The sequence below is a fragment of the Pelobates fuscus genome, chromosome 1, assembly GCF_036172605.1.
Source record: "Pelobates fuscus isolate aPelFus1 chromosome 1, aPelFus1.pri, whole genome shotgun sequence".
NCBI classification, from domain to species: Eukaryota; Metazoa; Chordata; class Amphibia; order Anura; family Pelobatidae; genus Pelobates; species Pelobates fuscus.
In genome coordinates this window covers 47,127,311-47,144,778 of record NC_086317.1, presented here as the reverse complement: position 1 = coordinate 47,144,778, position 17,468 = coordinate 47,127,311, and the positions used below count along the sequence as shown (strand labels likewise).

Below are 17,468 nucleotides of genomic sequence, written 5' to 3'. Positions count from 1 at the left end.
AATGTGTTCAAATGCTAAAGGGTCAAGAAGCTTATTTATGTTTGATTAAATATTAACAAGTTTGGGTAATACAACGTCACTTGTACTTCCTTGTAAACCAGTATAGACTGACTACAAGAATACATATTTTAAATAATTTATATATTGAATCTCAAAAATGATGTTTTTACAAGCACATTTTACTGAACCATGAACATTGTTTAGTGATAAATGGTATGATGAATAATGTATTTAATGCATTTTATGTATGCAGGTAATGGATGGCAAAGATCAACATTTAATTAAAAAAATCCAGGATGTTTATTGGTGAGGTGTAAGAGATAACACATTGATTGGTTATCATTTTAAGGTCTTTAATAGCTGATACATGAATGCCTTTTATATCCTAGCTTTTGATACCTACATAAATTACCATCATTCAGCCAATTTTAGTAATTCACTGGTCACTTCAGAGTATGAACTGTTTGGAAACTTTGCTAAGATGTTTAATTTGTAGGAGACAAACTGATTAAAAAAGATACAGGCATGTGCTTAGGGTACTGATAAAGATAAATATACCTATTAATTTACAGAGATGAAGCAGAAATCCAGGCAATTACATTGCTAATAAGAAAAGAATTGCAGAAAATAGATCTACATTCAATAGGAAAAATAGATTTCATTTGCATAAAAGCGAACCAGTTTTGAAGAACTGACAGAGACCCAATATCATTGAATTTATGATTTATAGTTATAGAGTTGCTAAAAGCATAATTTTTACCACTATATAATCATTTGCTATGATGTCATAATACTGTTATGCACTATTTTTTTTTTATTATTTTATAAGCTTTAAGCTATATTTGATTATCTCATTTTATAGCACTGGATATATGATCTGCAGCGACAGAGTTGCTATGAACATAATTTGTAGCACTATATAATGAGTTTAAATTTATGGCATGACTTATGCACTAACTGTATTACTTTGTATTTTGTTATATTGTTTATTATTTCTTTTTTTTTAATTGGATCTAATTTAAGTCAGGATTTTATGTTAGGCATTTCTGAATATCCATAAAAACATAGAATGTGACGGCAGATGAGAACCATTCGGCCATCTAGTCTGCCTAATTATCCAACTTTGTTTAAGTGATAGGTGGAACTATAAAAAAACAGCTTCATCAACAATCCTGTAGACCGTATAAGGGAGTTAATTAGGTCATGTTTGGTTGGTGGGGCTTTAATATATATATATATATATATATATATATATATATATATATATTTAGTTTGTGACACACAGTTACCATGCTGTTTGCACCCAACACATTTATATTTAGAATTAAAGGGATAATTTACTTAACATGCTGTAATAACTACACCATTTTATAGTGATTATAATATAATGAATCTGTAGGCAACCTACCCTTAATTTTGTATAGCTGTTTTTGAGTGGTTTTCCAAAAAAGGAGCTCCCTTGCCATTAGCCACTCTTTCGGCTACAGCTCAACTTACACGGAAGTGAGCTTTGCATTTGTACATCTAACTATGAACAATCAATACCAATCACAATTTTTTTTACTGATTTGAAAAAAATATGTATAATTTGTTTCCCCAAAGTTTGGTCATATAACATATTTGTGCGGATAATGTCTGTATTCTGTATTTGGGCTCTTCTCTGCAATTAAATCAAAGAGCATGACAATCATTTTTTGTGTGTTATCAAATAACAATCTACACACAAAATCCTTACTCTGTCCTTATTTTTCTGACTAGCTGTTTCGTCTATTTTAAAATCAATCTTACGTGTAACTTTTAAGTGAGCCAATTTTCTTTTGTACTCTTTTTCTTTTTAGTTTTGGTCGTGAAAGAGTCAAAGAGAAAACAGGTAAAAAAGAATTCATATTATATCAAATATCGAGAAAGAATTGCCACAGGGTTGTCACAGGGTTGCCAAGTGATTGGATTGCGCTAAATTATCAAGCTCTGAAATTTTGGGCGCAATCTAAATCAGCCCCCTGGAAGCACTCAGTTGGAAGACTTATTTTTCTCAGATGAAAATACCATAAACTAATGAGTTCATACAATCTGCAACATTTATCATTTTATGATGTTCACTAGTAATTTCAGTGTAAAATCAAGTAGTTTCAATTGAAGGTAACTACATATTTTTTTTTTACATATTTTAAATGTCTGTGTGTACGCAAAACTCTGATTGTTGCTGTTTTCAGGTTAAAATCAGTAATGCACAGCATTGTTGAGAATTGCAATTTCCTCACTGCATGTATAAATTACTTCTGGATTTAAGCACAGAAAGGAAAAAGTGTGTATTATTTGATGACTGGTATATAAAAAAAAAAAAAAAAAAAAAAAAAAAATAAAACCTGCATAAATAGGCATGTTATTGCTTTTTTCCACAATAGAATGACTGAGTGAAAAAATCTACAGTAAATGTAAATGAAGGTAACTACTAAAGTTTGGACTTTTGCATTTTCTATATGAAAAGATGGAATTGGTTTTCGTTATTTCCAGATATGATGTGATGTATTTAAAAAAAAAAAAAACTATTGTGTGATGGGCTGTTTGCTATTCCCTTGCCGTACATGCAAAAATAGTAATTTCCTTGGAATGAGTATGAAGGAGAGAGAGAGGAAGGAGACAAGGTGAAAAGGAACACATGTATAGATAAAAGACAAAACTATGTCATATACCCAATGCTCTACAAATGCTCTGAACTGTGAAAGGTACTTAATTTTACTGAATTACAATAATATTGTCCAAATACTAGATTTAACTGTTACTGCTACATTAATGCTGACTGTAAATTGTAGCTGGCTGCCATCGCCTATCCCATTGTATTGTTCTGGCTCTCAGATCTTGTCAGTTTGGTATAGTATCTTCCATGAACCCTTACTTTTTGTAGTGCTGATCCTTAAGGGACATTAATCCTATTTTTTTTTTATTACTATATAAATGGGGTTACATAATCCTTGGTACCTACAGCAGTTGGCAGGGGTAAATCCCAGCTGACTCCTAACTCTATGGTCAACCTGCAGGGTAAGTTGTTTTTATGGTTTGAGACAGCGTAAAGGTGTGATTTTCCTGACCTTTGAGTCCTGTTCTTGTTTCCCAGAGGCCTGACTCTCTTGCTGTTTCTTCCAAAGTTTACATCAGTCTTTTATTTTATCTTCTGAATTTAACTGCATTATCTCTAGTTACGTGTTCATTTGGTTTCCCTTACATTCTTTGTGATCTTTATATCACGTCAGAGTCTCCCCTCTGAGAGGGCTTTGGTCACGCTACTAGTATATTTGATATTCTCTAATGAGATCAATGCAGGGATAATTATATTTTCTCCTGCAGTGTCCTTCCCAGACAGAGTGCCTGAGTCTTAAACTCTCTTTCCCAAGAAATCATCCCTACAAACCAGGTATAACTGGATAGCTCTTCTCCATTGTCCACAGATCTGATGCCAAATCTCTGCACAAAATCAGACTGAAGGCTGGAATCTGCACTCTCAGAGATGAAACATTTAAGGCGAGAAGACAAGAATCTTAAAATCGCAGGAACTGATGGATTCATGGAAAAATTCCAGTAGATAAAAACCCACTGAACAAACATCTTTCAGATTCACTGATTTATTAATAAAGTGAAGTGGAATTTATAGAAGAGTACAACAATTGTTCAAGAACCTTGTTATCTAGGTCCTCCTTCTTAAGAATCACCCTCTCATAAGAACGGTGGTCGTGAAAAATGTGTTGAAGGCATCGACTGATGTTATGGAATTAATATTTTCCCTAAACTAAAATAAGATCTAAATGCAGCATTTAGATGATAATTTTGTGGTAGCTCCTTACAACTGGACTATGTAACCTCTGATTGAAAGGTATATTTCTCTAGAGGCGCACATCTACTTGGGTCCAGCTTTAGTAATTTAAGAAGTAGTAATGCTAAACTGTACAACATTTAAATTAATAAGAAAATGTGTTTCTTAGTAAGTTCAGTTACAGTGAAAATGCAAATATTTCCTAAATGAAGGTCGACCATATTTTAGTGGAGAGGAAATATGTAAAAATACTATGCAATCACATATTTAGGTGGTTTTCTCTCATACAAAGAAATTGAACAAATAAGCTTACAAGAAATGATATGTCTAAACCTTAATAATACAGCAATGTGTTTTTTTTAACAATGAAAGAAAACTATTCTATTTAAAAGGAGACTATTAGATTGTATTAAAACATTTCAATTAAAGTATTAAAATAAATGTAATTGATGTTCTGTAAAAAACGCATACATTTAAATTATATAGGAATGAAGAAACCAACTGTTCTAGACTATATGATCTAAATAACTAATAGTAGTTGCTAACTATCAGTGTGATATAGTTTAGAGCTTACTTATTTACACTGTATGAGTAAACCAAGGGAAGCGTTAACTAAAAGCAATGTGTGTGCTAAATTATAATATATGTATTGTAGATTTAACCACTGAAGTACCCAAAAAGAAAGAATTGAGGTCATAACGCATCTTTGTAGGAAGTGTTGTTTAGTATGTACATACTCGACTTGGGCATTCATTTTCAGATGAACACGCTTTTGTCCGAATTTCAGCAATTCATCCATTCATAAGGTAAATTAACAAATATAAATTAAAACGAATGAGATGAAAATTGAATTGTGTGTTGGATTACATTTTGTCCATGCAATTTGTTCTTTTGTTTCTATGTTTTTGTTTATTACAAGGAGGGAGCTACTGATTTGTGACTCCATACTTGTGTTATTTAAAATTAGAAGCAGTGCGGAACTGTGCTCCCCACCACCTCCTTAATCCCTGCTCACCGTTTGAGGGTTAAAATAACCCCTATATTAGAGAGGTTAAACAAGTGTTATTTAGGGCCCCCATCCGCTGCCAATGGTTGGACTCTTGGTGGAGACAATGGGTTCACACCCCCACTTTACTATTTAGGGTCCCCACCAGCCTCCAGTGGGTGGGGACTGGGGGGGTCAGTAGGTCCACCGCCATTATTATTTAAGGCATACAAGCACTGCCAATCAGTGTGGGTTGTGGGGACACTATGTCCCTCTTCAATTTATGGCCATGGGTGCAGACTGAAAGGGGACACTAAGTCGCCTATTTAGTTTAATAGCTTCCACTTGTGGGGCTCAGGGGAGCACCATGTCCCCCTCAGTTAATTATATTATTGAGGTCCCCACCACAGGAGAATTGGGCACCTGTGACAGGTCCTTTTTTATTAAAATAGTTGCTAGTTTTTTTATAACAGTGAACATTCACTGGCTGCTCGATGTATCATATTCAGTGTGTAAAGAATAGCTGAAAAATAAAGGACATAATCTGAATTTGGAGGGTAAATGCAGGAGAATAGTTTTTTTTCCTAAAAGATTTGTAGATGCATTGATAAATCTGTTAGTAGGAAATAGTATAGATTTGAGTGGACTATTTTAAGAAAGTTGCATTATCTTAGTGAGCAGGAAACTACCGTATATACTCGAGTATAAGCCGACCCGAATATAAGCCGAGGCCCCTAATTTTATCCAAAAAAACTGGGAAAACTTATTGACTCGAGTATAAGACTAGGGTGGGAAATGCAGCAGCTACTGGTAAATTTCTAAATAAAATTAGATCCTAAAAAAAATATATTAATTGAATATTTATTTACAGTGTGTGTATAATGAATGCAGTGTGTGCGTATGTGTGTGTGTATGAGTGCAGCGTGTGTGTATGAGTGCAGCGTGTGTGTATGAGTGCAGCGTGTGTGTATGAGTGCAGCGTGTGTGTATGAGTGCAGCGTGTGTGTATGAGTGCAGCGTGTGTGTATGAGTGCAGCGTGTGTGTATATGAATGCAGCGTGTGTGTATGAATGCAGTGTGTGTGTGCATGAATGCAGTGTGTGTGTGTATGAATGCAGTGTGTGAATGCAGTGTGTGCAGGGCCGGTGCAAGGATATTTGCCGCCGTAGGCAAAAATTTTTTGCCGCCCCCTCCCCCCCCATATGTCCTGACTTCCCCTCCTCCTCCCTCAGTGGTCCTTACCTCCCCACCCCCGTGTTCCTTCACCCCCCCCCCCCAGTGGTCCTGACTCACCCCTCCCCTAGTGGTCCTTACCCTCCCCTCCCCTAGTGGTCCTTACCCTCCCCTCCCCTAGTGGTCCTTACTTCCCCCTCCCCTCCCATAGTGGTCCTTATCCCACCCCCTCCCTCTCATAGTGGCCCTTATCCCCCTTCTCCCTCCCATAATGTTCCTTATCCCCCCCATCCCTCCCATAGTGGTCCATATACCCCCCCCCCTCCCTCCCATAGTGGTCCTTATACCCCCCTCCCTCCCATAGTGGTCCTTATACCCCCCTCCCTCCCATAGTGGTCCATATACCCCCCCCTCCCTCCCATAGTGGTCCTTATACCCCCCTCCCTCCCATAGTGGTCCTTATACCCCCCTCCCTCCCATAGTGGTCCTTATCCCACCCCCTCCCATAGTGGTCCTTATCCCACCCCCTCCCATAGTGGTCCTTATACCCCCCCTCCCTCCCATAGTGGTCCTTATACCCCCCCTCCCTCCAATAGTGGTCCTTATCCCCCCCCCTCCCTCCCATAGTGGTCCTTATACCCCCCTCCCTCCCATAGTGGTCCTTATCCCACCCCCTCCCATAGTGGTCCTTATCCCACCCCCTCCCATAGTGGTCCTTATACCCCCCCTCCCTCCCATAGTGGTCCTTATACCCCCCCTCCCTCCAATAGTGGTCCTTATCCCCCCCCTCCCTCCCATAGTGGTCCTTATACCCCCCCTCCCTCCCATAGTGGTCCTTATCCCCCTTTTTTTTGTTATTAATTTTTTTTTTTATTATTATTTTTTATTTTTTTTATTTATATATTTATTTTTTTTCGTCCCCCCTCCCTGCTTGATATATGGCAGGGAGGGGGGCTCCTTCCCTGGTGGTCCAGTGGCATTGGCAGTTCAGTGGGGGGGAGAGGGGGGCTGGCAGAGCTGTAACTTACCTGTTCTGCAGCTCCTGTCAGCTCTCTCCTCCTCCGCGCGGTCTGTGCAGCTCCTTCTATCAGCTCACACTGTAAATCTCGCGAGAGCCGCGGCTCTCGCGAGACTTACACTGGGAGCTGACCGAGGTGCTGAACAGACGGCGCAGAGGAGGAGAGAGCTGACAGGAGCTGCAGAACAGGTAAGTTACAGCTCTGCCAGCCCCCCTCTCCCCCGGTCTGTATTATGGCAATGCAAATTGCCATAATACAGACAGTGACTCGAGTATAAGCCGAGTTGGGGTTTTTCAGCCCAAAAAATGGGCTGAAAAACTCGGCTTATACTCGAGTATATACGGTAAATCAAGAATAAAGTCTGTTTCTCGATAGTAAATGAGAAGACTTGATGACCGGCTATGTTAACACCATAATTGGGTCCTTATTGGATAATCTTATAAATCAGGTATGACTGAGAATGCCTAACTTGTTTAATTTATATTTCCAATAATAATATTTCTTCTATGATTTTGAATTTTAATTAAAAACTATTTTAATTAAACAACTATATCCACATAGAAAATTTCCGAGTACCAAAATGAGTGATCATTAATTCAATCTAATCGGTCAACTTTGTAAATGTCACATTTTAAATTATTGCAATATACGTTTAAAATATCATTGACAAACCGTATTATCCAGCGGCAGGAAAGATCTGGATCGTATGGCTGCGGATAATTTTTTGAATGAAATGTCCCAGAATCCCCAGATAATAAAAATTGACCATCACATTCTGATTCTGAAGAAAAGAAAAGCATTTATTTTATTAAAAGTGTCATTTAACTTTTACTGTAAAAGCTTTTCAAGATTCATCAATGGTAACCTCTACAGCCTGTTAAGAAAAATGGAATTTTGACATCGGGTTACCTCCTGTCACTTGTTATAAGTCAATTACATAAATTAAATTTCATTTACTTTTTTTTATATATGTATTGTCTGACCTATGGCGCGGTGCCTGTCCATTTACATGGCTTTACTCTCAATCTTTGCTTAAATTATCAAATGCACTCACACAGAAAAAATGGAATCTAAATGTATTTTCAAAAAATTTGCAGGCATATATCATTTATGTTAAATAAAGTATATAGGCCATAGAACAGGGCTTCTTAACCTTTCTAGACAGGGATCGAAATTATGTACATGGCATTAGCTTGGAGGTCCATTCTTCAATTGTAATATTAGTTCACTGACCCATTATTCAGTGTAACTATAATAAATAAGAAAATAATTTCATTAGACATTTTCCACCATCAAAAAAGATCTTTATTGCAAACTATGTCACTACAAAGAGCAAATTATTGCACATACTTGCCAGGGCCTGCGTAATATCCCATACCACTCAACATTTCAAATTAATTAAGTGGGACACTTTAATTTTAGGGGGCTGTGTGGGGTGTTGCCAGGGGTGGGGCTGTTCTGTAAGATTTTAAGTTGATCGCTAATAACAATGTATGGAACTAAAATGTAATTTGGAACAAGAATAATGTATCTTATTTATAGAGTGATTTCTAAACACATTTATTGTAGTTTTAAGATACATTACTGGGAGTATTATTGCTGTGTAGCTCTGTTATACACTCAGGCCCACCAACAATACGGAGCTCCTAGAAAAGAGTTTAGTTAAGAAAAGAGAGACAGAGGTATTTGGGACCGAGAGAGGGACTGTCCCTCGTAAATAGGGACACTTGGTAAGTATGCAAAAGGCAAGATAAAAATTAATTGTGGGATTAAACACATAAACTTGCCATTCAGGATTAGTTTCCTGTCCACACATGTTTCATAGCTTATTTACTATTAAATTATTAAATATATGGCCGGATAGCTAAGGATCACGAAAAGGAGGGAGCACAGTAGAAGTCGGTCATGTCCAGTAACTTTGAGTGAGCAAATTGGGCTTAAAGGAACACTATTGACACCATAACAACTTAATTTAAATTAAGTTGTTATGGTGCTTGGAGGTCTCTTGTAGTGTATAACCTTAAGGGGATACTTTTTTTCAAGCCAGTTTTATAATTTTGGAGTCATTGATTGGCTGAGACTGTCAGCTGACTGCTCACAGCCAATCAGTGGCACCCCTCCCCGATTCTACATGATCCTTCTAGTTTCCCTATTTGAGAAAACCAAAGGACAGAGAGGAAGGGAAATTCTGTGCTGCAACTGAACTTAGCTGAACTGGAAAATGTTTGCTTTACTTACAGTTTGTCTGTGTTGGCCTAAAATTCGTAACTTTAGTGAATAACCTTAGTTAGTTTTATCTATTGTACTTTCTTTGGGTCCTTGGGTGGACTATTTGGAAGACATGGGGGGATGCTTCAGTCCAAAAATGAGTCCAGATTTCCATTCTTCTTCTTCCTTTGCCCAAGTTATTTTTATTAAGTACACCTCTTACTGGTGCTCAATAAATATCGTTAGAACAGCGTTGGAGGAGATTTTGGTGACCCAGATAAGAAAAGGTACTGCTACTATTGCGTTTGCAGACCATTTTTGTTGTTTAAAAAGAACTTCCATAAAATTGTAACTTCTGCAGCTTTATTTACTAGAAATAAGCTGGCCAAATGTCTTTATATCAGACCATGCTGTGGAAGGAACATTCCAGGCATGATAACAGCTTCATTGGTTAGCAAACAGTTAACCCCAAAGTCTTCACTTAATCATCTCCTTACAGCTATTTCTATTTGAGTAAGAGGCTTCAATGAGAAAAACATGGGCAGGGGACATTAGCTATTGAGAAAGACACACCAGTATTGGTTTTACTATACCCGTGCCTGTGTGGGAGTGGGAGTGGGAGTGTCATTGATCCTAGTATGAGACTGATGAGTTAGCGGAAATTGCCAGTGCCACTTCCACCATCTCTTAGTGTGTCATTGATGCTTGTCTTATTTGGAGTGTGCTTCAGTGCCACTACTCCTCTTTGCAATTTGCAATACAATCTATGGCAGTTTACTGTACAATTGAACGCTAGACAGAGTGTGGCAGGTACAAGGAAAATACTTTTTTTCTGAGAGTGTTCAGCCCAGTTTGCTGCAGTAGAAAAAGTTTTACAGGCAGGGAACATGAATCAATGAAGAATTAGTTTCAACATCCTTTTTCTTTAACTGTGTGCTTATGAAGTGTGCAGTGAAATGTTAAATCTTAAATTCAAACACAATAAAACTACAGTAAGCTGAAATGATTTGGGTGCCTATAGTGGTTCTTTAAAGGCGTACACATATAAAAAGTGGGGAACTAGATGAAGAAAGGGAAGAGCAATTTAGATACATCCATATATGAGACTAAAGAAATCCTGCACCCAGGTGGTTGTGATCTTTTTGGTCCCCTGGACCTGTTACTTACTCAGACATTACACTTCCACAATACGTGGAACACATTAACAATAACAATTTTGTTCTCATTTGAATGGCATTCGTTGTTAAAATGTAACAGTATATTTATTCAACCAATGAATGCCACACAAATATGTCTAATATTCCACAAAAGCAATATATCAAGCATTGAGCCAAACCATGGACATTTGTGGGATACTCGATTTTCTGCCAAACTACATGAAAGCAGTATGACATGGAACCAGAGTATAAGCACAGAGTTGGCACTGCACCCAAGTAGTAGAACACTGGAGTTCTGCTCCCAGAGGAGAACAACATGCTACTATTAATTTTCCAATGTAATCAATCAGATTTAAAAGGGCAATTGTTTCCTAGAAGTGATTTACCCCGGTACCATATCCAAAAAAGTTAGGAAATTGTCTACCTAGTGATAAGTGAAAAACAGCTAATCTTGAAACCCATTAAAATCAAACATTTCAGCCTTTACTGGCTTTAATTATGTGTACTTTCCTATTTACTTATCGCTGAGTAGCTCATTTACTACCTTTTTTTGAAGTAAAGGGATACTATAGTGCAAAGCTGTATTACTGGCACTATCGCTCCCCCTGCCTGCTACCCTCCCCTGTGTACCTGGTAAATAAAGGATGAAAAACCCTTTATTTACTTACCTTATCCCAGCACTGATGTCCTTCTGCTATGGGTCAACGCTCCGCACTCTCCGACTTACCAGGAAGAGCGGGCTTTAATGTGCATGCGCGGCATATGCCACATGCACATTAAACCTTACCCATCGTAAGCATTGAATCAATGCTTTCCCATGGGAAAAATAATCTGATGCTGGATGTTCTCATGCATAGCGTAAGGACATCCAGCTATACCGGACCAAAGGTCTGTTTCAATCCAGCAAGCCCTTTAGTGGCTGTTTGGTAGACAGTCACCGAGGGCAGACGTAGAGTTGCAATGTAAACATTGCAGTTATTCTGGAACTGCAATCTTTTACATTGCAGCACTAAGTGCAAAAGGGACAGTGCACCCAGACCACTTCAATAAGCTGAAGTGGTCTGGGTGCCTATAATGTTCCTTTAAACCAGAGTACGGCACTGGCTTGGGAGGTGGTTACAAGCTACTTTGTAACTCTGAAATTCTGAAACTCTCCATGCCTACTAAATACAACCTTGATATATATTACATGATCTCACTCTTAACTATCTCTTAACACAACCAAGCCTTCTCTGTGAGGTTACATAAAAAATATACTAAAAAAAGTAGATATACAGCAAACTTACAAGGAGCAGTATAACCTAGTGTAATATTTTGATGGTAAATTATATATGGTAGCCTATTGGTTGCAAACACAAGCCAAAATTAAATGGAAGCAATGAATTAGAAAGTGGATAAAGTTATATAAGGAAAGAAGATATCAAAGCTACAAAGAAAGAAACAAGGATTATCCCAATCATCAGAGACACAATTTTGGGACATATTTCAGCATAATGTGGGTGTTTTAATGTATTCAAGTGATTTGAATCTTATATTAATTATTTTAGAATGTCATATATTTTTTAAACAAACATATGTTTTCCTCTATGTTTTTTATAGCTACAGAATGTGATCATTCTCTAAGAGAAGCATTTGATTGGGTACTGCCCAGCATCAAAATGGAAATTAGCACTTTGAAAAAAGAGGGTGCATGAGCTTAGCTGCGGATCTTGCAGAAAAAGTATGATTTGGGGAAAATAATTTTGAAAAACTAATATTTGCATATTTATCTCTACTGCGTTGTTGCACTGCATTAAAATATGTTTTAACCTAGACTTTTCCCCTAATTTGTTTTACCTTATCATTTATACTTCTGTTTCTTTGTAAATCATCTGTTTGATGGTTTCTATTAATCCTTTGCTTTTTAGACCCTTCTCTCTTCTATTTCTACTAAATCTGAATGCTGCAGGTATTATAACCATACTAGCTAGCTGAAATATTCCTCATTAGTGCAAATTAATAGAGCATTTTTATTGAATGGATAAATTAAAACATATGTTATAGTTGATCAATTGGTAACAAGAGAAATCCATGAACATATTGAGATCTGTGAAAGAATCACAAAACGTATATGTGCCCCCTTAATTTTTATCCGAAATTTTACACTATTAGATTTTGTTTTATAACTTTGATTTTCTAGACTGTAGTTTAAGTAATGGGTTTGGAGGTAGATTTATAAAAGACTAAAAATGCATAGGTTGCTGAATGTTCATTCATTTTGGCAAGTTATGCATGCATACATAAATATTACTTGTTTAAAAATTAAATTTTTTAAGTTTTATTAACCTACAAATTACAGAGGAGAAAGATGATGTACCAACATCTGTGCATTGAGTTAGTTGTTACCATGCAAGGCCCTCTGAGGCCATTTTCCCTGAATTGTTTTTCGTATTATACATATGTTTGCATTTGTAGGCATAAACTAGTGTTTGAAAGCCTTTGACACATTATGGAGTATTCATTTGGTTGTTCATGCTTATTTTCTGTATTCATTAGATATTCTTGAATGAACATGTCTATCTTGGGCTGATTTGAAATAGCATTGATGCAGATCAGTGTTTGGTTTATTCCTCGTTTCACGAGCACACATTATAATGCAAAACAAAAACAATTTATATTGCAATATTTTTTGTTGCCATTATTTCATTCCAGAATTGGATATTAAGCTTGTGCGATTGTTGCTTTTTGTTGTAAAGGTTTGTTCAATGGTCACAAAAAAAGATGTATTATTTCCATAAAATACCTTATTTTAAAAAGTCAATAGTATATTTCTTTTCTAAGGACTTAGCTTTTACAAACTCTGCAGTTTAGTGACATATTGTGAAAGTTATAGAACATTACAAAGATCTGATAAAAATAGCGCAAATAATACTATTTTATTCAACAGTTCTGCAGGTAATATCAAGTGTTCTGGCAGAAATATTTAACTACTTTCAACGTCTCATACAAAAGCTTTCAGATTGTGTACGCAGATAGATTACAAACGAAAATCCTTTACTAGAGCTGCATAAAATAGCATTGTGAGTGACGAAATAGTAAACTATTATTCAATAATGTACCTTGTGAAAGGGTGCATGTCACAAAGAAGCATTTGGAATGTTTTTAAAGAGCATGAAGAGATAGACATTGTTGTAAGGAATGTGACCAAATTATAGATTACAAAATATTTTTCGGTTATACAGTGGAACCTCAGAACTCAAACTTAATCTGGTCCAAAAGGCTGCTCGAGTTCTGATTTGTTGGAGAACCGAATCAACATTTCCCATAGGAATTAATGTAAATTTGTTTAAACCGTTCCAGTCCCCAAAATTACATGGATGGGGATAGGTAACTGTTCTTCTGGCAAAAAATACAAACATATAAAATGGCTGTATCAGGTACAAAACATCTAATACCCCTCTTTCCTCTGCTTGTATTCTTATGTCCATAATCCCTCTTCCCTTACTCATGTCCCTTTGTCCTCTGGTATCCATCTCCTCAGATTTTCCTCTTTCTCCTTGCATAAAAATTCTGTCCAAATTCTGTCTATATTCTCCTCTATCCCTTTACATAGTCCAAACGCCCATTTTTCCCTCATCTCACACTTGTTTCCCATGCTTCCCCACACTTGTGTCCCTCTGTGAATGCCACATGATGTGTTCGGGTACCGAGGATTGGTCGCGTACCGAGACCTTTTTACTGCAGAATTTTAGTACGACTTCAGAACGGGAACGTTCGAGTTCCCGAGGTTCCACTGTATTTTTATTTGATTTTTATCAATGTTTACATTGTAACCAGAAAAACAGTTTTCCTGGTTACTTGAAAATGGCAGTTGTTATTCCTCTTCTCAAAAAAATAAATAAAAAATCCCCAAATCCTGCCCTACCTATTAGTTTCTCCCTCCTCCTCTATTTTTCCAAGCTGTTGGAGTGTTTTGTCCACAAACAACTATTAATCTAAATCCGCTCCCATGATATTCTCCTAACCAACAAATCTGGATTTTGACCTGCCCGTTCAACTTAAACTGTTCACCTTTCTTCCTTACCCCCCAAAAAACATACACAATAGCTTAGTGGATCTTTTACTGTAATGTGTTTTATGTAACCTTGTTGTCGCTGCATGTTCAATAATTTACTGTAATTGTTGTTTAGTCTAACATTAAGTAACCTTAACTATTTATACCTGAATATATTACAATTAAATGACTAAATCAAAATTTTATTTTTACTCATTGTGTATTTTGTTTGATCTATGTGAATGGCTCTGGATAAGGAATATATATAAGAATTGTTAAATAAATAGCATTCAGGAAAAAAAATCACTGAACTAGAATAAAAGTAATTTCTGAACTAGAATATAAGTATTTCTACTATGATTATATTGGACACAAGTTGTAGCTACTCTGGGGAAATGTCACTCATATTATGTTTATATAACCCTAATTAATAAAATATGTATTTGAGAAGTGTAAGAAAGAAAATAATTTTGGAAATATTAGTACCTGTCAAACATTATTATAACTAGATGTGACAAATCCATCTGTATAGACTTATATTGCTGGTTTGTCTGTTTGCCTTGAGTTCATGGATTTCCTGTCCGTATGCCCCTGTTCGTGTATTTCCCCTAATATCGATTGAAACTACAGAACAAACGGCCACCCAGGAGAGGAGTGTGCTGCTTTTTAACTCATTGACCTCAATTAGAACATTGCGGTTAACCGCAGACACCTCTCCATTCCATTCGTACGGGTGGTCGTCGTTCGTATGCCGACCACGAGGCGGCGGCCATTTTGGGACACGAGGAGAATCAGCGGTGTTCGGTACAAATTCTATGGAACTAAAAACGGATACTTTATCTGCCGAACACCGCTGGAAGCTGCCGCCCGCCTTCTCTTTCGTTGGGGCATACGAACACCGGTCAGTTCGGGAGTTTCTATCCTTCGTATGGACTTTACCCAGGTAGCCGTCCCATGGGGTCATTCGTATACCGAAGGACTTGTGAAAGACTTTGACTCCATGGCGATTGAACTATGTACATCGGATCTGAGCACTATTCGGTAGGAATATGCACTCCGATCCAGGCTATCTGGGGATACGTTACACGAACCATATGCAATCGGTATTTCTGAATTCATGTATTTTATTGTATTTTTCTTATTATGTTTTAAAATGGTGGTTGTCTCTATCCTGGGAGATAATTGGATTTCTTCCCAATTATCTCCGGAATAGAGAAGACAGATTTATGGGTAAAATGGGAAGGGCTTATATTGAAGCCACTGCAATTGGCTACTGTCCAATATGTTTTACAGTCTTCCACAAGGTCCCCTAGGGGAGTGTCCACCTTGTGGAGACCCGCATAAATACCGGGCAGGTAGCCCCCATTAAACACATTCCTGTTTGACCTTCAAGACAGAGCTTGGTCTCGTTTGTGGAGGGATTTACTATTGGGACAGCGTTTTAGTTTATTTCTAGCTGTGAAAGGATTTCGGATGGATTGCTGACCGGGAGTTGCCGTGTTCGTATGCTCCGTTCGGGAGTTTGACGATCGGCTGGACTAAAACTGCATTTCTGGAGAAAGGGGATTATCTATTAAGCGGTGGCTTCACTCCCCTGGCGGTGAGTGTCATAACACTAGACTTGTGCGCGGGTGGAAAATGTGGCTTTTCCAAATAGTTTTTTTCTGATATGAAAAATACTTTTCATGTAAGCCAAAGTTTAGTCATCATCTGGTTCAGTTCACCTGAACTTCCTTTTAATAATTGGGGTTTTTAATGAATTTCGGTGAACCAATTTAGTTTTTCACCTCTCACACATCACCGGCAACATAAGAAGCTAAAAATGTAAGTGGTGGGGACAAATTGGTCTTATATTTTGTATTTTTTGGTAATTTTTTTATTGAGGTTCATTGTCTTTTTTAATGATTGTCCCTGTTAGTTATTAAAAAAAGAAATGAAATAAAAGCATGTGGGGGATTAATATAAGCCCAACATTAGTGCAGAAGATATTTGACACCATGCTAAAAGTGGTGGCATACCTGCTTAATAGTTAGTTTAACTCGCTGCTCGAAAATTCTAGTGATTGGGCAGCTATTGCTGCACAGTCACCAGTAACTTACACCACCCCTTGCCCCCAACTATGGGTATTGAGTGGAGGCTTAAGTTTTAAGAACAAGGGATGTTATTAATTAAAAAAAAAACATTAAGTGAGGGATATAGTGTTCCCCTTAAGGACACATGACATGTGTCACATGTCATCATTCCCTTTTATTCCAGAAGCTTGGTCCTTAAGGGGTTAATTAAATATTAATGTGGGTTGACATAGTGTCCTCTCCTTGCCCCTCTATTCTTCTGGTGAACCACTCCCCTTTCTAATTAGGACCGCTCTTTTGGATGACACCAGGGACATGGCTTGCTTTATTAGCCTAACAACTTTCACCCTGCCCACTGGCATTCCATAAAGGCAATGATGGGGGGTAAACTGCATTTTTTGTGAACACCCAAAAATGGCAAAAACAATATAATATTGATTTATTTATGAAAGTTAATGACATCTCCATCTGTGGACAATCTTGTTGTTTTGTGGTACCTTTCATGAATCCTCATTTTGTGTGTATACAAGAGTACAGTTATCATGTGATATGACAGCTTATCACTTTGTCCTGCCAGTACTCTATACAAGCTGTGGATGCAGATGGGGACACCAAGGCATGTGCCCCTAAAGCTACTATTTAGATAAATAGCAGATGCATATTTATTTATTTCAAACTATTCCCTTTGTTTGCAATTTTTATTTACTGCCCGACTCCTACCAGGATCACAGTACTTCTCAGCAGAGAGCTGTATGGTTAGTTACAAGCTAGAATCTGTTGTTATTAGTGTGGATTTGTCAATGTATGTCTCTAAATGCAGTGTTTGCATAAGTGTTTGTGTGTATGTGTGAGTGTGTAAAATTGTGAATGCATGTCTCTGGTGCTTAATGAGTGTGTCTCTGAAGTTAGAGAGATGATACAGGCAGCACTGCAGGGAGAGTAACATGCTGGGGCTATAGAGACAGGGCATAGGTTGCATGGCATTATGAGTGTTAAAGGCACAAGCAATCTCA

The 17,468-nt window shown here is 37.3% G+C and overlaps 1 protein-coding gene across 1 annotated transcript in view; it reads right to left on the bottom strand.

Moving 5' to 3' along the window:
- The window catches only part of TMPRSS15 (transmembrane serine protease 15), a 332,837-nt gene that overhangs the window by 210,756 nt on the left and 104,613 nt on the right, over positions 1–17,468 (bottom strand). Inside the window, exon 8 of the mRNA XM_063448381.1 lies at positions 7,658–7,766. Coding sequence (XP_063304451.1) covers positions 7,658–7,766 — 109 coding nt within the window. The remainder of the gene's footprint in view (positions 1–7,657; positions 7,767–17,468) is intronic.